The sequence below is a fragment of the Tachyglossus aculeatus genome, chromosome 1 (genome assembly GCF_015852505.1).
Source record: "Tachyglossus aculeatus isolate mTacAcu1 chromosome 1, mTacAcu1.pri, whole genome shotgun sequence".
In the NCBI taxonomy this organism is placed as follows: domain Eukaryota; kingdom Metazoa; phylum Chordata; class Mammalia; order Monotremata; family Tachyglossidae; genus Tachyglossus; species Tachyglossus aculeatus.
The window spans coordinates 77,308,648-77,334,479 of NC_052066.1; the positions used below are offsets into that span (position 1 = coordinate 77,308,648).

Consider the following 25,832-nt stretch of genomic DNA (forward strand, 5'->3'; position numbering starts at 1 on the left):
AAAACAATGTATGACTATTTCTTCCAGTGTTTAAAAATCATATTTTCCACTGATTAGATTTTATATTTGCAATACTTGGCAGAGTTTTTGATTCACCCTTTGGTTCCAAGAATAATGCTTTAATAACCCTGATCCCATAGACATTTAGAATCTTGATTCTAATCCTGCCTATTGGTTGATCCATATGTGAAGATGACTGGAAACATCTGAATTAGTCAGTAAAATAAGAGTGAAAGGTGGTGATGAGACTGATAAATACTTAAGCTGTTACGCATTCATAGACTTCTTTGGAACTTGCCTTAGTTTTCAAAGCTAATATCTAAAAACCTTGATGCAGTAATGCAGATGTTTTGTTCCTCTGTTTAGTTCAACAGTACTTTTAATAATGCCAAGTATAAAGGCAAAAGTGGATGTGTTATAGCATGTGAGTGGATGGGGTCGGGGGGTGGGTTGGTAATGTACGGGCTCAATCAAAGAAAAGCTTTTTTTCTATAGATTTTTCTGGCCTTGATTTTTAAATTCTGAAAGACATCTAGAATGGCAATGAACTGTTCCTGAAAAACTTGACACCTGGGCTGCAAGATATAATGAAGTGATATCTTTTTTTAACAGCATATATAGAGAGCTGTTCTTTGTATTTGAAGAGGACACCACTGACAGAGAGCCAAATTACACAAGCTTGACTCATTTTGAAAGTTAGAAATGTAGCCATTTGCCATATATTCAGAGGATAAATTTTACCTTAGATAATAATTTCTAATGTTCTTTTGTCTTTACAGTAATACAGTACCCTCTGGCTGATAATGCACCTTAAATTTGTGCAACCCACAGTGGGGAATTAATCATCTGTGGGACAGGATTTAGAAATGCCTATTAATCTAAACAGATACATGTATTTAGACTAATAGGCATATGTCTGAACTTTGGTCCCCTGAATGTCCCTGTCCACAACAACAACAAAAAAAGAACTTGCCAATGGTCCTTTGCAAGCAGTCACTAGTGAATAGTGCATGGATTTTTTTAAAGCCCTATCTGTATTAATATTTTTGCCATCAGCTATAGTATTGATCTGGATTTCAACCTTAATTTAGCTAGTTGACGAAGTAAATTTGAGTAAAACGAAGCAGTACCTATAGGCTGGCAACCTATGGACCACTACAGGCAAGGAGGGAACATATTCAGGGTGGCAGTTCTAACTTCATAAAGTTCGTTCGTGTTGGGAAGAGTGAAATGGAAGCTTTTTTGAGTCAACACGCTGTCCCTGTGGTGGTCTCTTTCCCTTCCTTTTATCCTCTTTCTATGATACCAGTCTTGCATATCCCTTCATCCCCCCTCCCCCCCAGCACACAATCCCTCCATCCCCCCAAAAATTAGCTTTGCAGAGTTGGGATTTCCATCTGGACTTTTCCTGCCCCTGTTGAGTACATACTGCAGATCTTGAACCGCAACTACCACTTTACTAAAATCAAAACAGTTATTTTGCATTAATGCTGCTTACAGGGCATTTTCAAATAGTTTCCTGAAGTACAATCGTTCTTCTCACACAGTGCCTCCCAGTTTCAGCAGTCCCATGCAACAACATGCATGCACGAGTGTTCCCCACACATGCATATTTAGAAGGGGTGCGGATGGAGGAGAGGAGGAAGCGTTGTGCGGAGGTGGTGGTATTGCTACACCTGAGACTTATTTATTCATCAGCAAAGCGGAATGGATCCAATGCCTAGTTCATTCAATTGTATTGAGTGTTTACTGTGTGCAGAGCCCTGTACTAAGCACTTGGTGACAGTGGGGCTGATGCACCTTGATGTCTCAAAATGCAAGTGGATCATTTTGGCCCAAGCTCTTGTCTCCCGCTTCTCATTTTCCCTTCCTTACTGCATTCGACTCACTCATGGACTGACCCGATCCCCAACAGAAATCTCTGTTGGTTATTAAATAGTGCTGAATTTTTCATTACTGGCCAGCTTGCTTTGAGGTATTAGTCTTTAACATATCAAAAAAGCTCAAACTTGATGTGAGGTTTTTATAGAGTGGTTGAGGATGGAATGTGATTTGGAGATTATTGCTAATTAATAAAAGAACTCTAGGCATACTTAAAAGAAGGCTTTTGAGATTCAGGGAGATAAGACTTTGTTTTGTTACTAAAAAATGATTCTTACAGATATACCAGGAAATGGCACTTGTGGAAAGTAGAAACTGAAATAAAAGCCAGACCCCAGTAGTTCAAGGTGTTACATTTGTTTCTGCTGCTTTTTATGAGTTTGAGAGAGTTCTGGTTATAAAGTATGAAAGACCATCCTTTGAAAGCATTTTGGTTTTATTAAGGTTTGTGTTCACATGGAGTCACTTGTACTGATTGTAATCTTACCACTTTGCCTCTGGGACTACTGATTTTGGCTCCTGCCATTGTGTGTTTGGGAGCAGTCAGTTCTTGATTTTTTTTTTTTCCACTCTTTTTCCTCGAGTGAAAAGAAGACATTATTGTGAAAACACGGCCTATCCCAATTCTGAGTAAAGACAGGGAGTGGAGACAGGGTGTCTCTTTTTTGACATAATTTTGTACAGTCCCAGTAGGAGGCATTTTAGACAAGTGTTCACAAAACAGACCTATCCTGTTCAGGACAGGTGACGATTCTAATTATCGAAAAATCTGCGCTTAATTTAGAGAATAACTCTGAATTGTTTTGTTTTTCTCAGCTGGTTTCCCAATGGGCTATGCAGCGGCTGCTCCTGCCTATTCCCCCAATATGTACCCTGGAGCAAATCCTACCTTCCAAACAGGTAAGCATTCAAATAATTATAATTAAAAATACTTTATTAAAGGCTCTTGAGAGGCAATATGGTGGGGGTGTTTGGAAACTTGGGAAGAGTTTAGGGTGAAAACTCTTAATGTAAAGAGTTCTGTGAGCTTCATTTTCACACTCATGCAATTAGCCTTTCGACAAGAAGAGAATATTTCACCAGATCTTCTCAGGAAGTTCATAGGTGGGAAAATAACGGAAGCAGAATTCTTTCTCTTACTCATCTGGCATAAATAATTGCTTCCTACACTTGACCACATATTTCCAAGGCTGCGTTTAATAGAGCTTTAGATTCTGTTTTTGTGGTGGGGGATGTTCTCCAGGGCCCTCTCAGGGTCGCACCTGGAGAGTTTCCAGTACTCTACCAGTATCGGCTGCGGGTGGGAGAGTCGAGCAGAGGAATGTCCATTCCATTCTTAGCTTGACCAGTGGCTAGCGAGTGGAAGGAAATCTGCTACAAGGCAAGACTCCCCTGTGCTGGGCAGCAGCAGCTTGGGAGAGAGTCGAGGGAGGAGACTCAAGTTTATTGCGTGGAACGAGGCAATGGTAAACCACTTCCCTTATTACCACTTACCAAGAAAACTGTATGGATACGCTACCAGAGTGATTGTAGATGGAGGTGGGACATTCTAGGAGAAACGTGTCCACAATGTCCTTATGGGTCGGAGACGACTCAACAGCATAAGACAAGACAAAAATATTTTCCGGGGGTTCAGTCAGGTTTATCAATTTTTCCAACAGCAGTTCCCTACCCGTAACCCACGGAGATGCTGAAACAAAGTTTTTCCCATTTTCCTCTCTCCTAATCTTTTATTTCAGGTCTTCTCCTCTTTAGTTGAGGGGTAGACCGGAATTTTCTAGGATTAAAATCTTTTCAGTTTTCTCCATCTCAGACTCGTGTTTGGTCCATTCTGTTCCTCCCTTAGGATCATGCAGGTGCAGCTTAGCATTTTGCCAGGCTCTGTGGGTATGATGGTAGGGTATGGGCTTTTCCCTGTGGAAGGCTAGGGGATTAGAAAAAGAGAGAAGGGAGGCATTTTGGAAGACCGGAGGAAATAGAGGCTGTGAGGTAGTTGGAGGTGCCTGAATGTTCAAGGTTCTCAGGCGACAAGATAATTGGGTTTGATTAAAAGAGACCCACATTGAGTTCCAGTTGTTATTCACTAGTGTGATGTAATTGGTCTGGAGCAACGTCGAGCTGAGGACTAAGAAAGTTTGAAATGGCTAAATTGGATATTTGTTTTAGGAGTGTTTATTGGGTGCTTGGTGAGAAGGAATTGGGTTGTAAGAGGCAGAAGTGTATTTCATGAAACAAGAGCTCCACACTGAAAGTAATATCAAATGTCTGTGGGAAAAGAAACAGTATTAAAATTACTGAACGAAGTTCACAGTCTTTTGACTGTGGAAATTTTATTTCATTCCTTCATTAAACTAAGTAGAATGAGTTTTAATTCATTCAAGGGCTAAAATTCTTTCAGAAATTGTACGCTCTTGTGTCTTTCTTCGTTTATTTCCTGAAGGTGTTGTAGTTTTCAAAAGTATTTCCAAGATGTCATCCAGTAAATCTCCAGCAGTTAATAACTGTTCACTGCATAATCATTTCACTTGTTTTGACCACTTTTTAATTCCGTAGACTGATTCCGATTAGAAGGAAATTTATTTTATTTTTATCTGGGAGAAAGTGTCTGCTTTTGTGAGGTTTATTAAGTGACGGTGAATACATTTTTTCTGCAAATTTTAATTGTATTAAAATTAATTTTATTCATTAAGTGTTTTCTGTACTTTTAGGTTATTTCCTCATTCTATAAATAAGCTGTAAAATGTGTACCAATCCCACTCAGTTTAACACTAAGATCATTAGAACTTACTAGCTTCTGAAAAAGGTAATTAGAATGGTCTGTATATTCACAGCTAATGAGTGAGCAGGCATCTACCTGTCACAGTTGCCCCCTTTAAAAATTCTATAAAAAAAATGTAAAAGTTCTAGATGATTTAATTGAGGTAAAACTCACCCGTACTGACACCAGAATTTCAATATCGAATATTCATCAATTTCAGAACCTAATTGACAAATTTAATTGCTAGCCTTAGAGAAGCAGTGTGCCCTGTGGAAAGAGCAGGGGCCTACAAGTCAGAGGGTTTGGGTTCTAATCCTGCTCTGCCACTTGTCTGCTGTCACCTTGAGCAAGTCAGTTGATTTCTCTTGGCCCCAGTTACTTCATCTGTAAAATGGGGATTAAAACTCCAGTTCCTTTGTAGGACAATCTGATTATCTTGTATCTACCCCAGTGCTTAGTACAGTGCCCGGCACTTGTACCTAACAAATACCATTTTAAAATCACTCAATGGTATTTACTGAGTGCTTACTATGTCCAGAGCATTTTATGAATGCTTGTATTTTGAAGGGGCATTTGTACAAGTGATTTTATAACTTAGTTACTTTGGAGTTGTTTCCTTCCACCTGACCTAAATTTAACACTCTTAAAAAAAATAAAAAACTCTTCATGATTGAAACAATTGCTGAATTGTGTTTTAATGCCAAGAAAACAATGAATATCTCTGGAGATATTGATGTGGCACAGGTTTTTTTCTTATCCAGTGATCCTTACAAAAACAATGCAGTAGAAAATGTTTTCTAACATCCTTTTCGTATCTTATGTATGAAGTGCTTGGCTCCAGTGGCACTGACATAACATTATAAAGTGATTCTTAATTTCCGTAGCTACTTCCAGTTCTTCCATGATTTGTGTTTTTACTACATGTTTTGGAAAGCATGCTGTTAGGGGAATAGAGAATTTTTTAAGGCAGTCCATATATCTCTGGAAAGAGCATGATTGTAATGTTGGAAGAAATGGTTGGATACATTGGTGGTGATATGACTATGATGCAGATTTTCCTTAACATGGGGTTTGTCATTGTTGTGTAGAAAGGAGTGTAGTATATTTGGGCAAGAGACAAACAACAAAAAGAGATATTTTTTTTGTGTGTGTGTGTGTGTGTGTATAACTTTATAACTTTTATAAAGTTTATAACTTTATATATATATAAAGTTTATAACTTTAGCCTTCTTTGCTTCCAATGTCATTTTTCAGTAGGAAGGGGAATAGCTTTACTTAAGGCTGGGAGTCAGAGTACCTAGGTTCTAATCCTGGCTTCTCCACTTTCCTGCTCTAGTACAGTGCTAAGCGCTTAGTACAGTGCTCTGCACACAGTAAGCGCTCAATAAATACGACTGATGATGATGATGACCTTGGGCAAGTCAGTGAACTCCTGTGCCTCTGTTCCCTCATCTGTTCTCCTTCTTACTTAAACTGTAAACCCCATGTGGGACCTGATTATCTTCCATCTACCCCAGCGCTTTGAAAAGTGCTTGACATAGTAAACCCTTAACAAACTCCACAATTATTATTATTATTGCAGTCATAGAATATAGGGCGGTAATGTTGATTTGGAACCTATTTGGCATGCCTGCTAGTTTTTATTTGTTTTAACTGAAGGATTCTGGATGTATTTGAATTTATATTTGAATAATCCAAAAAAGGACTTTTTTTTTCAGTCGAGATGGTAATCGAAAGAACTTTTGTTGAGTTCAAATTCTATTGCTCATGTTTTAAATACTTTCAGATGCCTGGTTCTTCTTAATTGCCATTCCTTTATGTTTCTAATACTGTATACTGAAATGGCTCTGAATAAGTTCTTATTATTCATCCTTGACTTTAAAAATGAAAGGGCATAGAAGAGTGGGTGCTAACAATAATAATAAAACTGGTATTTGTTAAGCACTTACTATGTGCTAAGCACTATTCTAAGCACTGGGGTAGATATAAGGTAATAAGGTTGCACACAGCCCCCGTCCCACATGGGGTTCACAGTCTTAATCCCCATTTTACAGGTGAGGTAAATGAGGCACAGAGAAGTTAAGTGACTTGCCCTAGGTCACACAGCCAACAAGCGGCAGAGCGGGATTAGAATCCACATCCTCTGATTCCCAGGCCCATGCTCTTTCTACTTGGCCAAGGTGCTCCTCCAAAATTCTGCATTTAGCATGAGCTTCAAGCCCCCGATGGTCCCATGACTCTTTTGCTGTCCTATTAAATAATAATAATAATAATGATGGCATTTATTAAGTGCTTACTATGTGCAAAGCTGGGGAGTTCACATGGTGATCAGGTTGTCCCATGTGGGGCTCACAGTCTCCATCCCCATTTTACAGATGAGGGAACTGAGGCCCAGAGAAGTCAAGTGACTTGCCTAGAGTCACACAGCTGACAATTTGCCCTCATCATCCCAGGGTTTCACCCTCTTTGAGGCTGATCGTGGGGATCAGCACTATGCTCTAAACATAGCAGCGTGGCTCAGTGGAAGGAGCCCGGGCTTTGGAGTCAGAAGTCATCGGTTCAAATGCTGACTCTGCCAATTGTCAGCTGTGTGACTTTGGGTAAGTCACTTCGCTTCTCTCTGCCTCAGTTACCTCATCTGTGAAATGGGGTTTAAGACCGTGAGCCCCACGTGGAACAACCTGATCACCCATATCCTCCCCAGCGCTTAGAACAGTGCTTTGCACATAGTAAGCGCCTAACAAATGCCAATTATTATTATTACTATTATTATTATTAATAATAATAATAATAATAAATACTATTGACTGATGGATGAGCTCATTGTCATCAGCTACTCACTTTAAGCTCCCTGAAAGTGAATATGCTTCATGTGTAGGCCTCTAGAACCCCTTTGACAATACAGATTGGATTGCTTGACCACATCTCAGTGCTTGTCGGATGTACAAAGATAGGCTAAATTTATAGTCTCTAGTAGGTGCCTGTCTCATTCATTCATTGTCGTATTTATTGAGCGCTTACTGTGTGCAGAGCACTGACTGAGCGCTTGGGAATTACAAATTGGCAACAGATAGAGACGGTCCATACCCAACAGAGAAGCAGCATAGCTCAGTGGAAAGAGCATGGGCTTTGGAGTCAGAGGTCATGGGTTCAAACCCCGGCTGCACCAATTGTCAGCTGTGTGACTTTGGGCAAGTCACTTAGCTTCTCTGTGCCTCAGTTTCCTCATCTGTAAAATGGGGGTTAAGACTGTGAGCCCCCCATGGGACAACCTGATCACCTTGTAACCTCCCCAGCACTTAGAACAGTGCTTTGCACATAGTAAGTGCTTAATAAATGCCATCATTATTTTTATTATTATTGTAACAGCGGGTTCACAGTCTCACGTTTGGCTGTGAGACAAGTCCTGCTTTGCTCATCGTTAGCCATCATTAGCTTAAGGGCTTTATAAAGATACCTAGAGTGGATGTAGCACCTTTATTACCAGGTACTCTCCCAGCTTGCCTCATGATTTCCGTCCTGTGAAGCAGGGAAAGCAAGATGTCTTCATTTTACAAATGAAAAAGCGGAGACATACAAGAGGTTGGAGTTTAAGTGACTTGCACAAGGTCACCCAGCAAACCAATGGCAGAGCTGGAACTTGGGCTCAGGGCCACACACCCCGTGTAGCTCTTAGCATAAAGTGGGGTTGAGAACTAATCTTAAGTGTTTCACTTTTTAATCAAAAGATTGCATTTTTTTTGTAATTAACTTTTTTATATTCTGAAGTGCTAGGAAAAATCTATTAAATTTCTAGTCAAATCAATCAATCAATCATATTTATTGAGCGCTTACTGTGTGCAGAGCACTGTACTGAGCGCTTGGGAAGTACAAGTTGGCAACATATAGAGACGGTCCCTACCCAACAGTGGGCTCACAGTCTAGGAGGGGGAGACAGAGAACAAAACCAAACATATTAGCAAAATAAAATAATTAGAATAGATATGTACAAGTAAAATAAATAAATAGAGTAATAAATACTTTCTCCCTCTTCCTCAGGACGCCCTCCTGACGCTCTGGACACTTTCTAACTTAGACCTAAAACCCTGCAGGTTTCAACCTTGAAAACAACCCTGTTGAGGAAAAAAAAAAAAGTCGAATAATAAGTATGGTATTTTTGTAGCGCTTACTATGTGCCAGGCACTGTTCTAAGCACTGGGTTAGATACAGGGTCATCAGGTTGTCCCACGTGGTGCTGACAGTCTTAATCCCCATTTTACAGATGAGGGAACTGAGGCACAGAGAAGTTAAGTGACTTGCTCAGAGTTACACAGCAGACAAGTGGCGGAGCCAGGATTAAAACCCATGACCTCTGACTCCCAATTTCGGGCTCTTTCCACTAAGCCATACTGCTTCCCAATTGATTTCCAACTACCTTTTCTTCTTTTACAAATTTTCTTTTGTTGGTATGAATCATGGCTGAGTATAGGACTCTTTGGATATGTCACGTGAAAGCAGAGATCAAATTCTCATATTAAAACCATCAGTGACTTTGAAAAATGTACAGTGCCAGTCGAAAGGGTCTGTGGAAAAGTGGGCTTGGCACCTTTCGGTCTTAGAGGCAGCATTTTCTCCAGCCTCCAGGGCTCTGCCACGGCTTATGTCATTATGGCTGGTCCGAGTGCAGTGGAATTTATAATTAATTGATCACAGTCAGTTACAGATTTCTTTTCTCCCCCTTCTAGACTGTGAGCCCACTGTTGGGTAGGGACCGTCTCTATATGTTGCCAGCTTGTACTTCCCAAGCGCTTCGTACAGTGCTCTGCACACAGTAAGTGCTCAATAAATACGATTGATTGATTGATTGATGGATTGATTGATTGATTATGCTGCCTCTCTGACTGCCGCTCCTAGCGCCTGTGAAGCCATTACAGAGTGGATGTGGTGCAGGGGGCATCAGTGGTAAGAGTGGGGAACGGGAAACAGGGCCATGAGTGCCAACCCCTGGCACGAGGCCTTCCCAGACTGAGCCCCTTCCTTCCTCTCATCATCATCATCATCATCAATCGTATTTATCGAGTGCTTACTGTGTGCAGAGCACTGTACTAAGCGCTTGGGAAGTACAAGTTGGCAACATATAGAGACAGTCCCTACCCAGCAGTGGGCTCACAGTCTAAAAGGGGGAGACAGAGAACAAAACCAAACATACTAACAAAATAAAATAAATAGAATAGATTTGTACAAGTAAAATAAATAATTAGAGTAACAAATATGTACAAACATATGTACATATATACCGGTGCTGTGGTCCCTCTCCATCCCCCCCATCTTACCTCCTTCCCTTCCCCACAGCACCTGTATATATGTATATATGTTTGTACATATTTATTACTCTATTTATTTATTTATTTATTTTGCTTGTACATATCTATTCTATTTATTTTATTTTGTAAGTATGTTTGGTTTTGTTCTCTGTCTCCCCCTTCTAGACTGTGAGCCCACTGTTGGGTAGGGACTGTCACTATATGTTGCCCACTTGTACTTCCCAAGCGCTTAGTACAGTGCTCTGCACACAGTAAGCGCTCAATAAATATGGTTGATTGATTGATTGAGAATGCCAGACTAGGTAGAGTGGCCTGGATTGCCACCCTTGTCTGCAGCGGCGATTTATAGATGCCTCATCCGGGGCCAACGGCAGCGTGACCTGAGTGGAAAGAGCATGAGCCCACTGTTGGGTAGGGACTGTCTCTATATGTTGCCATCTTGTACTTCCCAAGCGCTTAGTACAGTGCTCTGCACACAGTAAGCGCTCAATAAACACGATTGATTGATTGATCGGATCAGGAGTCAGGGAGATCAAGGTTCTAGTCCCAGTCCCGCTACTTGCGTGCTGCTGGGTGACCTTGGACAAATAATAATCATTGTATTTTTTAAGCGCTTACTCCGGGCCAGGCACTATACTACGAGCTGGGGTGGTTACAAGCAAATGGGGTTGGGCTCAGTCCCTATCCCATGTGGGGCTCACAGACTCAGTCCCCATTTTACAGCTGAGGTAACTGAGGCACAGTGAAGTGACTTGCCCAAGGTCACACAACAGACAAATGGCAGATCCGGGTTTAGAAACCATGACCTTCTGACTCAGGCCCATGTGCTATGCACTGCACCACGATGCTTCTCTAAAATCATTTAACTTCTCTGGGCCTCAGTTTCCTCACCTGTAAAATCATTATTCAATACCTATTCTCCCTCCCTTTTAGGCTGTGAACCCTTTGTGGGACAATCAGTGTGTAATATAATCCTGTATATATGTATATATGCCTGTACATATTCATTACTCTATTTATTTTACTTGTGCATATCTATTCTATTTATTTTATTTTGTTAGTATGTTTGGTTTTGTTCTCTGTCTCCCCCTTTTAGACTGTGAGCCCACTGTTGGGTAGGGACTGTCTCTATATGTTGCCATCTTGTACTTCCCAAGCGCTTAGTACAGTGCTGTGCACACAGTAAGCGCTCAATAAATGCGATTGATTGATTGATTGATTAATCTGATTATCTTGTGTCTGTTCTCGCACTTAGCATGTCTGTTCTGCACTCGGCACATCGTAAGTAGTTATAGAAGAAACGTGGCCTGGTGGATAGAGCATGGGCCCGAAAGTCAGAGGACCTGAGTTCTAATCCCAGTTCTGACACTTGTCTGCTGTGTGACCTTGGGCAAGTAACTTCACTGCTCTGTGCCTCAGTTACCTCTTGTATAAAATAGCGATTCAGGCTATTTACCTCGTGTGGGATAGAATCTGATTAGCTTGTATCTTCCCCAGTGCTTAGTACAGTGGTTGGCTCGTAGTATGCACTTCACCAAATACAATTAAAAAAAGTTAATAAGTTGCCCCATTATTGTATTTGATGTCAAATTATGTTAGAAAGTTCAGGCTTTGGCAAGAATAATAAAAAATGTGATTATCTCTTCTTGCTGCCCCTCCATCCCCTCAAAATATATGATGGGTAACATTTAAAAACCGGGGCAATCAATTGTATTCTACACTAATTCATTTTTGACCATGGGCCAATGTGCTTTTATGACCAAGTTCCTTAACTTTGGGTGTCCATCTTTTTGGGGGGTATAACTGACATATGGAGTAATGGGAAGAATTCAGAATGCTTTTCTAAATCCTGGTAACTTTGCTTACCCTACTTAAAGATGGAGATCAACAACTAGAGTGATTAAGATGATGAGCTCCATTAAGAGTGGAATTGCTCCTTCACTGAAGGCCTTGTCAGATCTTGGTTACCTTTCCAGTTTAGAAAACACAAACACTGCAAATTTGAGTTTTCTGTAATGGATTCTGTCTTCACTATTGCCTCTATAGTATTCAAATTAACATATCAGTGTACTCATTGAGCCTTTACTATGTTGGGAGAGCACTGTACTAAGCACGTGGGGGGAGTACAATATAACAGAGTTGGTAGACACAATTCCTGCCATCAACTGGAATGCTCAATAAATGCGATTGAATGAATGAATGAATATGAGTTGAAGCCAACTTAAATAGCCAATATGCAGCTGACAGGTCGAATTTTGCAGAACGAGAGGATTACCGACCTGTTACCCCTTTCCCTTCATCGATCACCTCTGCAGCACGCTTCCTCAGCTCACGTGTTTGCGTCCTGGAGGACTGGCATACTTCTCCCCTTCAAAGCCCTACTGAAAGCTCACCTCCTCCAGGAGGCCTTCCCACACTAAGCCCCCCTTTTCCTCTGCTCCTCCTTCCCTCCCCATCACCCCGACTCCCTGTGCTGTACCGCCCCCCGCCCCACAGCACTTGTGTAAATATGTACACACTTACTATTCTATTTATTAATGATACGTATATAATCTATAATTCTGTTTATGTTGATGCTAATGATGCCTGTCTACTTGTTTTGTTGTCTGTCTCCCCGCTTCTAGACTGTGAGCCCATTGTTGGGTAGGGATTGTCTCTGTTGCCGAATTGTACTTTCCAAGCACTTAGTACAGTGCTCTGTGCACAGTAAGTGCTCAGTAAATGCAACTGGATGAATAAATTGCGGGGGGATGGAAATCCAAACATCAGCCTGACGTTGTCAGTCTGAAACTCATCCTCACCTGCTCTTACTGCCTTCTTTCCAACAACAATACTTCTCCACCCTTATCGACTCCCAGGCCTGTTGTTTTACAGAGGGAGTTCACAGACTAAACTGTTTCGGGCTTTTATGCCCAAATGACCTTGACATCTGTTTTGTGGATTACACTGAAACCATTAGGCGTGATCTCCCTAATACCTTCCCTGCCCTTCCCCAGTCCCACCCTCCTCCTATCCCCCTCTTTGAACTCTCCCATCTTTCCCAGCAGTGCTCAGTCAATGAACCACCAATCAGTGGTATTTATCAAGTGCTTACTGTGTGCAGAGCAGTTTGTTGTGGGCAGGGAATGTGTCGCGTTTTTTGTTATACCGTACTCTCCAAAGCGTTTAGTACAGTGCTTTGCACACCACAAGCACTCAATGAGTACAGTTGAATGCAAGAACGAAATACTAAGCACGTGGGAGATTACAGTATAACAGAGTTGGTACACATGGCCCCTACCCAAAAGGATCTTACAGCCTAGATGGGGAGACAGACATTAACATAAATTATGGACATGTGCACAAGTCCTGGGAGTCTGGGAGTACAGAGTGTTTACAGGGTACAAATCCAAGTGCAAGACTGAGGCAGAAGGAAGAGGGAGCAGGGGGAATGAGGCCTGCTAACTCAGAAGGAGATCTAACTCCTCATAAATTCTATCCCCTCCACCTGTGCCTCTGACCCTGTTTCTTTGCACCTTATTAAAACTCTTGACACCCCTCCTCTTCTCTCCCTGACTGCACTCTTCAACTCCTCACTCTCTAATGGCTTCTTCCCCACTGCTTTCAAATGTGCCCAGGCATCCCTAATTCTAAAAAAAACCCTCCCTCAACCCCACAGTCCCCGCTGTTCGCTATTAACACCACTGCCTCCATTCCCTCTCCTTCAGTTCCTCGCCTCGATCCCCTGTAATGTGGCTTATAATAATAATAACAGTTGTGGTATTTAAGTGCTTACTATGTGCCGGGCACTGTACTAAGAACTGGGGAGGGTACAAGCATATCGGGCTGGACATAGTCCCTATCCCACGTGGGGCTCACAGTTTCAGTCCCCATTTTGCAGATGAGGGAACTGAGGCACAGAGAAGTGAAGTGACTTGCCAAGGTCACACAGCGGACAAGTGGTGGAGCCGGGATTAGAACCCATGACCTTCTGACCCCCAGGCCCGTGTTCTATACACTACACCATGCTGCTTCTACCTCCTGCACTGGATGGATGTGATCAGTGAACTCACCAAATCCAACGTGCTCTACTTGGTCCTAATCCTCTTGGATCTCTCCGCAGTCTTTGACTCCATGGACTATCCCTTCTCCTAGACAGACTTTACCAACACTGTCCTCTCCCTGGCCCTCCTCCTCTCTTTCTGGCCACTCCTCCTTAGTCTATGTTGCTGACTTCTCTGCCTCCCCCCCAAACCTAGGGGGAATCCTTCAAGGCTCAGTTCTGGGACCCCTCCTGTTCTCCACCTAAATTACCCCCTCTCCAGCCCCGACCTCTTTCCTTCTCTCTAGTCCCCCATTTCCTCCTGACTTCAGAAGGTGTCCTGCTGACACCTCAAACTTAACATGTACTAAACAGAACACCACATCTTCCCACCCAAACCCTGTTCTCCCCCTCACTTTCCCATCGCTGTAGATAGCACCACCTCCCTCCTGTCTCTCCACCTCGGCACTTAATACAATGCCTGTCACATCGTAAGTGCTTAACAGATGCCACAGTTATTAGTATTATTATTACAGCCTAATAACCCTGACATTATCCTCTTCTCATTTCTCTCATTCAACCCACCTATTCAGTCTGTCACCAAATCCTGGTGATTCTACCTTCGTGACACCTCTAGAATCCACCCTCTCCTCTCTATTCAAACTGCTACCTACAAATCCAAAAATTATCCTGTCTCACCTTTCCGACTGCATCCTCCTCCTCCTCCGTGCGGACCTCCCTGCTTCCTGTCTGTCCCCTCTGCAGCCCCTATTTCACTCTGCTCCCTAGATCATTTTTCTAAAGAAAAAAGTTCAGTCCCTGTCTCCTCACTCTTCAGGAACCTCCATTGGTGGCCCATCCACCTCCACATCAAGCAGAAACACTTTACCAACTGCTTTAAGATGCTCAATCAGCTCTCCCCATCCTACCTCACCTTAATGATGTCCTTCTACAACACAACCCATGTACTTCGCCCCTATAGCAACAACATACTCTCTGTACCCTGATCCCTTTCCCACCATCACCCCCATGCCCATGTCCTCCCCCTGTTTTGGAACTCCTTCCCCCTTCAGATCCAACAGACTACCATTAAATCAAATAAGAACCCTTCCCTCACTAGCCTTTGATTTCCCCCTCCTATTCCCCCTCTCTTCTGCTTTACCTAGGTATTTGGGTCTCTTAGAATGTGACATCCATCCACCACTCCCAAGGAATAGGGATCATGTCTAATTTCCACCTGTGTATTCTTTCCCAGCATTTAATACAGTGCTATGCGGAAAGATCACAGGCGTGGGAGTCAGAGGACATGGGTTCTAATCCCAGCCCCGCCACTTGTGTGCTTTGTGACCTTGGACAAGTCACTTAACTTCTCTGTGCCTCATTTACCTCATCTGTAAAATGGGGATTAAAAGTGTGAGCCCCAGGTGGGGGAACCTGATTATCCTTTATCTACCCCAGCACTTAGAACAGTGCATGGCACATAGTAAGCGCTTAACAAATACCATCGTTATTATTAAACACTCCTCCTACAACTGTCCCTTAAATATTTTGGTACCCCACCCCTGTCTCCAAAGCACCAACCTTTTTTTTTTTTAGTAAATTGTGTTTCTTAAGCAGTTACTAAGTGTCAAGCACTGTATTTTGCTCTGGGATAGATACAAGTTAATCAGGCTGGATACAGACCCTGTCCCACCAGGGCTCACAGTCTTAAGTAGGAGGGAGAAGGGGCTCTTAATCCCCATTTTGCAGTTGAGGAAACTGAGGCATGGCGAAGTTAAGAAACTTGCCCAAGGGTACACAGCAGGAAAACAGAAGAACCAGGAATAGAACATATGTCCTCTGTCTCCCAGGCTTGTGCTTTATCCACTAGACTCTGCTATTTCCCCTGTCTGTAATTGATTTTGCCTGTCACCCCTGGTAGAATTCAAGATCCTTGTCGGCAGGGATTGTACCTGCCAACTTTATTGTACTCTCCCAAGCATTTAGTACATTGCTCTGCACTACCATGTGATCAATAAATACCATTGATGGATTGATCAGTAAATTGCAAGCACATTGTGGGCAGGGAATGTGTCTCCTAACTGTTTTGTTGTACTCTCCCAAGCATTTAGTACAGTGCTCTGCACTACCATAAGCGATCAATAAATACTATTAATGGATTGATCAGTAAATTGCATTGATTGCTTTAAAAAAGAGGTTGCTTTGCCTTCCTTTCAGAGAAAAGTGAACAGCACCATTTTTATATCTTACTACACTGACCTGACCACACTACTAGCAGCTTTTTAGTAGTGCAGCAAATGTGCTTCCTAACAATATTTATCATTTAAACTAAGTTTGGGAGGCTGTTAACTTGGTAGGCCTCATTCCAGTTAGTGTGGCCCTGAAGGCGGAGGGAGAGGCCTACACCTTGTGCTGTGTGAGTTTCCCTGCCCTCGTCCTGCCCCGTCTCTACGTGTTGCCGACTTGTACTTCCCAAGCGCTTAGTACGGTGCTCTGCACACAGTAAGTGCTCAATAAATACGATTGAATGAATGAATGAATGAATGAATGAATGTTTTGTTGTCTGTCTCCCCCTTCTAGACTGTAAGCCCGCTGTTGGGTAGGGACCGTCTCTATATGTTGCCAGTTTGTACTTCCCAAGCGCTTAGTACAGTGCTCTGCACACAGTGCTGAATAAATACGATTGAATGAATGAAAAGATCAGAATAAGTAAATAATCCAGCTACATTTATCCAATGCAAATGGCACCCAAAATACCGTAAATAATCATTTAAAAACAATAAGGAACTACCAGAACAATAATGTGGAGAAAGTACAGTCCACGGGATTCTTTGTTGAAATTAAAGTAACAAATTCAGCAATCTTTAGGGATCATTGACATGTTCTGTCAGAAGCAGCACCTCAGATTGTTTTTTTCCTATTTTGCCAGACTTCATATCTGTATGTTTAGAAACGTGAACAAGTTGTTTTCAGTAGTCAGGTTTTAACGAAATGGAATTGCCCAGTCTAGAAACTGAGAATTTAATCAGTCATTGCTATTTGAGTGCCTACTCTGGGCACTGTTGTAGGATGATTCTATTCTCCATTTACACCCACTCCCTTGGAGAACTCATTCGCTCCTACGGCTTCAACTATTCACCGCTCTGCGGATGATACCCAGATCTGCATCTCCAGCCCTGATCCTGCTCCCTCTCTGCAGTCTCGCGTTTCCTCTTGCCTTTAAAACATCTCTACTTAACAGTGGCATTTTATTAAGCGCTTACTATGTGCAAAGCACTGTTCTAAGCGCTGGGGAGGTTACAACGTGATCAGGTTGCCCCACGGGGGGGCTCACAGTCTTAATCCCCATTTTACTGATGAGGTACTTGAGGCACAGAGAAGTTAAGTGACTTGCCCAAAATCACACAGCTGACAATTGGCGGAGCCGGGATTTGAACCCATGACGTCCGACTCCAAAGCCCGTGCTGTTTCCACTGAGCCATGCTGCTTCTCTACTTGGATGTCCTCCCTTCACCCCAAGATTAACATGTCCAAAACAGAACTCCTTAAATTCCCTCCCAAACATTCCCATCACTCTAGGTGGCACCGTCATCCGCCCTTTCTCACAAGCCCTTAACCTTGGCGTTATCCTTGACTCCTCGCTCTCATTCAACCCACATATTCAGTTCATTACTAAATCCTGTCGGTCCCACTTTCACAACGTCGCAAAAATCCGCCCTTCCTCTCCATCCAAACTGCTACCACTTTAATGCCATCACTCATCCTATCCCGCCTGGATTACTGCATCAGCCTCCTTGCTGAACTCCCCGCCTCCTGCCTCTCCCCACTCCTGTCCATATTTCACTCTGCTGCCCAAATCATTTTTCTACAAAAATGTTCAGTCGTTTCCCCACTCCCCAAGAACCTCCGGTGGTTGTCCATCCACCTCTGTATCAATCAATTGTATTTATTGAGCGCTTACTGTGTGCAGAGCACTGTACTAAGCGCTTGGGAAGTACAAGTTGGCAACATATAGACAGTCTGTATCAAGCAGAAACTCCTTACTGATGGCTTTAAAGCATGCAATCCCCTTTCCCCCTCCAACCTCACCTCGTTACTCTCCTACTACAACCCAGCCCGCGCACTTTGCTCCTCTAATGCTAACCTTCTCAGTGTACCTCAGTCTCATATATCTCTCCCCCAAACCCTCACCCACATCCTGCCCGTGGCCTGGAACGCCTTCCCTCCTCAAATCCGACAGACATTTACTCTCTACCACTTCTAGGCCATGTTGAAGGCACATCTCCAAGAGACCTTCCGTGACTAAGCCCTCCTTTCCTCTTCTCCCACTCCCTTCTGTATTTCCTTGACTTGCTCCCTTTATAATAATAATAATGGCATTTATTAAGCGCTTACTATGTGCAGAGCACTGTTCTGAGCACTGGGGAATTTACAAGGTGATCAGGTTGTCCCACGTGGGGCTCACAGTCTTCATCCCCATTTTACAGATGAGGGAACTGAGGCCCAGAGAAGTTAAGTGACTTGCCCAGAGTCACACAGTTGACAAGTGGTGGAGCCGGGATTTGAACCCATGACCTCTGACTCCAAAGCCTGTGCTTTTTCCACTGAGCCACGCTGCTTCTCTCTCCCAGCCTCACAGTACTTATGCACCTATCTGTAATGTATTTATGTATATTAATGTCTTTCTCTCCCTCTAGACCGTAAGCTCATTGTTGGCAGGGAATATGTCTGTTTATTGTTATATTGTTCTCTCCCAAGCACTTCGTAAAGTGCTGTGCACACAGTAAGTGCTCAATAAATATGATTGCATGCGTGATGAATGAATGATTTTACAGAGATTAAATACCAGATTGTAGTACACATAAGCTTTCGGAACCAACGAAGATAGACATAGAGAAGCGGCATGGCCTAGTGGAAAGAGCACAGGCTTGGGAGATAGGTACTGGGTTCTAATCCTAGCTCTGCCACTTGTCTGCCGTGTGACCTTGAACAAGTCCCTTAACTTCTCTGTGCCTCAGTTACCTCATCTGTAAAATGGGGATTGAGACTGTGAGCCCCATATGGGACAGGGACTGTGTACAAACTGATCAACATGTGTATACTCCAGTGCTTAGAACAGTGCCTGGCATATAGTAAGCGCTTAACAAATACCATCATTATTATTATAATTAGCCTGTAGGTTAGTGTGTTTGACCTCAGGGGAAAGCAAAGACATGGTAAAGAGGGTCATTCTATACAGCTAGTTTTTCTTTGGGGAGAGCAGAAGAACAGCCAATATGCCAAACACATTTTTTTTTTTCTTTAGGTGTAGTTTTAAGTTTGAAAGGCTGGAGAAAATTGTGATTGGAATTCACTTAGAGGCTGAAAAAAGCATTTTTACTTTAGTTGGTGATCCTATCTGAAGGTTAGTTTTCTGCATACAAGGTCCCAAAAGGGGACGAGGAATTTAGCTCAACACTAAGGTGTAATAACAGGGTGTTCCAAGTGAAAAATAGTAGCATTGTTTAATGCTTGAAATTCATGAGGCAGCAAATCTGTTCCCAGTTTGAGTAGTTGGGTTTCTGTGGCATAATGTGGGTCTAAGAATTGTTTTGCTAGAACTATTTACTACTTTGTTTGAAGAGTGCTTTATGTTCTTTTTATTAAAATTGATTAAAGGAGGAAGTACTGAGGGGTACTACCAGTGTTTCACTGTGTTCTGTTTTTCTTCCAGAATTTGACAGGGATTTTTTTTTTTTTAAGGTGAAAGCCTATTTCACCAGCTCTACTATTTAGTGAGGCTTAGAAGGGACTCTTGCTGAGCTTCACAATCTGGCTTTTAATTAAACTATCTGTTCCTTTATTATAAATTTCTACCCACAGAAAAACAAGTGTTATAATTAATCCTATTGCTACAATTGTTGAAGTCAAAGCAAAGGCTCTTATTATGAATAGTAATGCCTTGTCTCGGTAAAATTTAGAGAAGTCCAACGTTGGCACAAGTCAATGTAGATAATGAAATACTCATACTTTCAAGATTAGTAATAGCCGTTCTGGGGCACATTTCTTTTGGGATTAGAAAAAGAGAAAGAAACCCTGCCTAAAGATTTATTTGCACAACCATATTAAGAGTATTAAGTTATTGTTAGGCTAGCATGTGTTGGGAATGAAAATCCATTTTCCCTTTAGGAGGGAAACAACTGCAGATGATTAAAAAAGGCTCAAGTTTTTGGTGACTTCCTTCTAATCATGAAACATAGTTGCGTGTTTTAACTATTCCGTTTCATCTTTTGGATGGAGAAAACAAAGAGTGTGTGCTTCGGTTTGTGGTTCTTTTGATAGTTTTTGTTCTTCTACGCTAGGAATTTGAGAGGCTGCTCCTGGACTAATGGCATTTTTCAAAATGGAACAATTGAACATTCTTTCCAGAAAATATTTTCAGAAGAAATTTCTTTGTAAAGCTAAGGAAAATCAATATAGTGAAGTCTTTCTAGGAAATTAAAGCATCCCATTAGTACAAATGCAGTACTTTGTGCTCCAAGGTGAATTTTCGTCTTCAGCAACAGAATGCAAAACCAACCAAGTTACGGTCTGAAAGAAAGAATGAGTTGTCTTACTTGGTAAAGCGCACCTTTTTTTCCTTTTGAGGCAAATATGTATTTGCATTTTAAGCAAAGGTCTGTCCGTAAAAGTGACTTTCCATAGAAGCACTGGTAATGACCTCTCTGATGTTTAAATGTATTTTTCATTAAAAAAACACCCCAAAACAGTTGCCATGAACATCTTGTGTCAGAATTTTTGTGGCAATATTCTTTATGCAGTCTTGGTTTTGTTTCAGGTTACACACCAGGTACACCGTATAAAGTGTCCTGTTCACCTACCAGTGGAGCAGTGCCACCTTATTCGTCATCACCCAACCCATACCAGACTGCAGTGTATCCGGTTCGAAGTGCCTATCCACAGCAGAATCCATATGCACAGGTAAATTCGCATAATTCGCATACCCTAGCCATTTGGTGGATTCACTATTACCTGGTGGGCTCTAGGTAGCCACGCTGCAACTAGAGCTGTAGCAGTTGGAATTTAGCAGGCATTTTGTATATCCTTATTTTAAATTCCTCGGTTAGGAGGGATGCGGAGCAACAGGGTGTTTGGAAGAAGGGGGACATTCTAAAAGGAAGTGATTTGGGAAAAATTCAGAGCCATGCAGAAAGAGACTCTATTTCAAAGTATTTTTGGAGGGAAACTATATTACAATTTTTTTCTTCTCCCACAGCAAGGCACTTACTACACACAGCCTTTATATGCAGCACCACCTCACGTAATTCATCACACCACAGTTGTGCAGCCAAATGGCATGCCAGCAACTATGTACCCTGCTCCAATTCCTCCACCAAGAGGAAATGGGGTCACCATGGGAATGGTTGCTGGGACCACCATGGCAATGTCAGCAGGTAAGTTACATTTACATTACCGATTACTGTTTGGAATTGGGGCAGTCGGTGCCGTCACCAGAGATGAGGCAGACTTTCAGTTCACAGCTCAGTTGCTGGTTCACAGTCCTCCCAGTGACAGTTTCAGCCGTCCCTTTCTCCCTATCTCTGTGGGTCACATAAAGAATAATAGTAACCACTGTTGGGAAGCAGTTTAGTACTTTCCACCTTTTACATCTGTTGTAACATACTTAGGCTCCGGGACAGTATAATAAATACATATAAGTTTGTTTTGTTTTGAAATGCAGGTGGTAAAAAGAAGAGAAAGCTAGGGGGATAATTAACCCATAAAGCAGATAGCATTTTTCAGATAAGAGGGATTGCATTAAACTTAAAAAATGGAATATATATATATTTTATCTTAGACTTAAGCAAGATTGACATCCCAGATGGTTTTAATTAAATTCAGTATTCAAGGAGATTTCTTTCTTCATTCTTGTAATACAGCCTTGCACATATTTCCTCCTAGTGGGGGTGGTTGTTTTAACTTGGGAAAAACCACCTGCTGCTGCAGAGGTAATCACCTTGGCCCCTATGAGAGCACTTGTTCTGAATTACAGACCTATGCACGGGATGTGACAGCTCATGAACAATACTTTGCGGAGGTACAGCTATGAAGAAAAATGTAAATGAAATGGTAACCTTTTGCCTTAAGACCATTGTCAAAGGCGCGGTTTTACAGTGTAGCGTTCTCCTGGTTTTGGGAAAAAATCAAGCTTCTTATCTGATGCTGTGAAACGTAATGTCCAGTTATCATGAATTTCCCCACCAGCAAGCTTCCGGGGATGTGGATTTTTTTCAGATTCAGTAAGGGAGATTCATCAAGGTCACTAGTTAGAATTGAATCACTAGTCTTGGCTCACTATCTCAAGCCCGTTAATATCCTACTTTGGAAGGAGCCGATTTCTTTCCGTAGCGTTTTGCACACTTTCACTTCACAAATTGATTTGTTCTGAAGAGAGTGAGAGGTCTAGGTGTTACATTAAAGGTGTTCATCTCCTCTGCCCTCCGCACTCCTCAAATCCCGAGCTAACAAATATGTTGCTGTTAAACCAAATGGATTCTTCTTGAGTCCAGTCTTCTTGGGGTCCGTTTTTACATACACTGAATCTAGATGTGATGAGTTTTGTGTTGCAGGCCTTGTGACTTTCAGTTCTATTACCCCATATTTTAAAATCGCTGTCCGTTATGTGTTCAGGTATTTTCTAAACATCCTCAGTGCTCATTTTATTTCATTATTTGGAAATATTTAATAAGTAGATTTAGGTAAAGTAGAAGGTTTTTCAGAAGATATTGACGCTTGTCTCAGTGTTTGTAAGCCATGATAATAATCTGATTTGAATATTATTGTGAATTTTCTTAAAATTTTATAAAATATAACTTTACTAATCAGAGGTAAGATCTCCCCACTAACTTCCCATAATTGTTTTAGAGGTGATCGACCCCCAAGTATCGAGTTATTTTTGTTTCTTCTCCTATTTAATCTTGTGTCTGCTTTCCCTCTTTTAAACACTGGCCAACCTGTAGTCAGGTGCATACAGAAAGCAGAAAGGGAAGTAGATTAGGCTTAAAAGATAAAGTGTTTCGTTTACTTGGGGTTCTTTTTTTTTGGGGGGGGGAGGGCTCTCCGAACACACCTAGGGAAGCAAAGAAGAAGGTGATGAAGGCACATGGAAAGAATAAAATATTCCAGTCGTTTCTGCTATATTGGGTTAGTTGTGCTCTTGAAGAACCTTAAGTTGTGGGAAATTCAGTTCTAAGAACCATTGATTTAATGATGAGTAATGGCTAAGGGGTAGGTGGGTAGTAGCAGTAGTGATAGTGTTTATCAAGCACTTTTTGTTTAGAGTACTTTACAGAACGTTGGAGAGGATGACAGAAATGTGAAGATGGTGGTAGACTACCACGTCTGACAGTATTTGGAGGAAATGCCACCTGGACTATTTTAATGTCTGCGCCCTTTCCACCACCCCTACCCTCCAGCCACTAAATCCATAAACTCTCTGAGGGGATGGATCATTCATTCATTCATTCATTCATTCATTCAGTCGTATTTATTGAGTGCTTACTGTGTGCAGAGCACTGTACTAAGCGCTTGGGAAGCACAAGTTGGCAATGTATAGAGACGGTCCCTACCCAACAGTGGGCTCACAGTCTAGAAGGGGGAGACAGAGAACAAAACAAAACATATTAACAATCATGTCTATTAACTCTGTTGAGCGGTATGCTCCCAAACGTTTAGTACAGTGCCTTGCACACAGTAAGCACTCAACCTTTGATGGATTGAATTAATTAGGTGTGGTACAGCTCATTTGCTCAGGAGTTGATTTTCAGTTTATTTGAAAAATTGATTGCTATATTATATGTCCCAAACCCCCCAAACGTAACAATTATGGTAGAATTATTTTAAGTTTGCTCTTACCCAATTTACTGTTTAATGGAAAAGTGAGCAAGTGCCCACTATTTGTGCTACCTACCTCGGTTTCCCCAATCTGCTTTGTGTGAGCTATATTTACCTTTCTCATTATCTGATATGTTGTGGACAGGGAATATGTCTGTTATATTGTTGTGTTGTACTCTCCCAAGTGCTTAGTTTAGTGCTGTGCACACAGTAAGCGCTTAACAAATACGACTGATTGATTGATGTCCTTTGCTCGGAGTTAGAGGCTAACTCCTGCCAAATAGTGTTTGGTGAGCACCCAGTCCCTGTACATAATAATAACAATAATAATGATATGGTATTTATTAAGCGCTTGCTATGTGCCAAGCACTATTCTAAGTGCTGGGGTAGATACAGGGTAATCAGGTTGTCCCACGCTGGGCTCACAGTCTAAATCCCCGTTTTCCAGATGAGGTAACTGAGGCACAGAGAAGTGAAATGATTTGCCCAAGGTCACACAATAGACAAATACCGTTTTTGCCATTGATTGAATGATCCTGGAATATGTAGCTTGCAAAGTTAGCCCCTTCATATTCTTTTAGGAAAGCCATTCTATATGGAAATTTTCTTCACGTGCCTTTTATTAAAAATTGTCTTTTCTCCTAGGTACCTTGTTGACTACTCACTCCCCTACTCCAGTAGCCCCTCATCCAGTTACCATGCCCACATATCGGGCTCCAGGAACACCAACCTATAGCTATGTGCCCCCCCAGTGGTGATCATCCTGGCAATGTAAGTTACCAGAGTTGCAGTTAAAATACCAGTTTATTCTGATGTCTCTTTGGAACATGTTACCTATCAGTATCGACTCAAGTGAAAGCCTTAGTTACGTGAATAATGCGACATTCTTGGTATTTGCAAGTGGTTTTAAAGACTGCTCCTGTCTTATCAAAATGTGCATTAGCAACATACCTTTTTCAACATTTCTACTTGGACGGCCTCCTGTCACCGCAAGCTTACCATGTCCAAAAGAGAACTCCTTACATTCCCTCCCAAACTCTGTCCTCCCCTTCACATTCCCATCACTAAAGGGGGCACCATCATCCGTCCCGTCTCACAAGCCCTTAAGCTTGGTGTTGTCCTTGAATCCTCGCTGTCATTCAACCCACTTATTCAATTCATCACTAAATCTTGTCAGTCCCACCTTCACAACATTGCAAAACTTGGCCCTTTCCTCTCCATCCAAACTGCTACCACTTTAGTACCATCACTCATCGTGTCCCGCCTGGATTACTGCATCAGTCTCCTTGGCTGAACTCCCTGCCTTCTGCCTCTCCCTACTCCGGTCCATACTTCACTCGGCTGCCCGGATCATTTTTTTATAAAAACGCTCAGGACGTGTTTCCGTACTCCTCAAAAAACTCGAGTGGTTGCCCATCTACCTCCGCATCAAACAAAAACTCCTCACCGTTGGCTTTAAAGGAGTCCACCACCTTGCCCCCTCCTACTACAACCCAGCCCAAACACCTTGCTCCTCTAATGCTAACCACTTCTCTGTGCCTCGATCTCATCTATTTTGCCACCGGCCCCTCACCCACGTCCTGTTTCTGGCCCGGAATGCCTCCCTTCTCAAATTCAACAGACAAAAACCTTATTGAGAGCACATCTCCTCCAAGAGACCTTCCCTAAGCACCCCCTTACCTCTTCTCCCATTCCCTTCCACATCACCCTGACTAGCTCCCTTTGTTCATCCTCCCCTCCCAGCCCCACAGCACTTATGTACATATATGTAATTTATTTGATTTAATGTCTGTCTTCTCCCCCACCCACCCCCACCAGACCGTAAGCTCATAGAAGGCAGGGAATGTGTCTGTTTACTGTTGTCTTGTACTCTCCCAAGCAGTCAGTATAGGTCTCTGCACACAGTAGGTGCTCAATCAATACCATTAAATGAATGAACAGATAGAAAGAATGCTTACTCAACAGTGAGAGAATCTTTACAGTAGCTTTATGTTAG

General features: G+C 42.2%; 1 protein-coding gene and 1 non-coding gene across 2 annotated transcripts in view; both read left to right on the top strand.

Moving 5' to 3' along the window:
* FAM168B (family with sequence similarity 168 member B) overlaps positions 1-25,832 on the top strand; it is a 49,517-nt gene that overhangs the window by 18,057 nt on the left and 5,628 nt on the right. The window contains exons 3-6 of the mRNA XM_038744145.1: positions 2,698-2,781; positions 20,781-20,923; positions 21,219-21,396; positions 24,482-24,607. Of these exons, the coding sequence (XP_038600073.1) occupies positions 2,698-2,781; positions 20,781-20,923; positions 21,219-21,396; positions 24,482-24,594 (518 nt within the window). The 3' untranslated portion in view covers positions 24,595-24,607. The remainder of the gene's footprint in view (positions 1-2,697; positions 2,782-20,780; positions 20,924-21,218; positions 21,397-24,481; positions 24,608-25,832) is intronic.
* Positions 3,126-3,263, top strand: LOC119936874. The gene has a single exon (XR_005453867.1). It is a non-coding gene; the product is annotated as a small nucleolar RNA SNORA7 (small nucleolar RNA).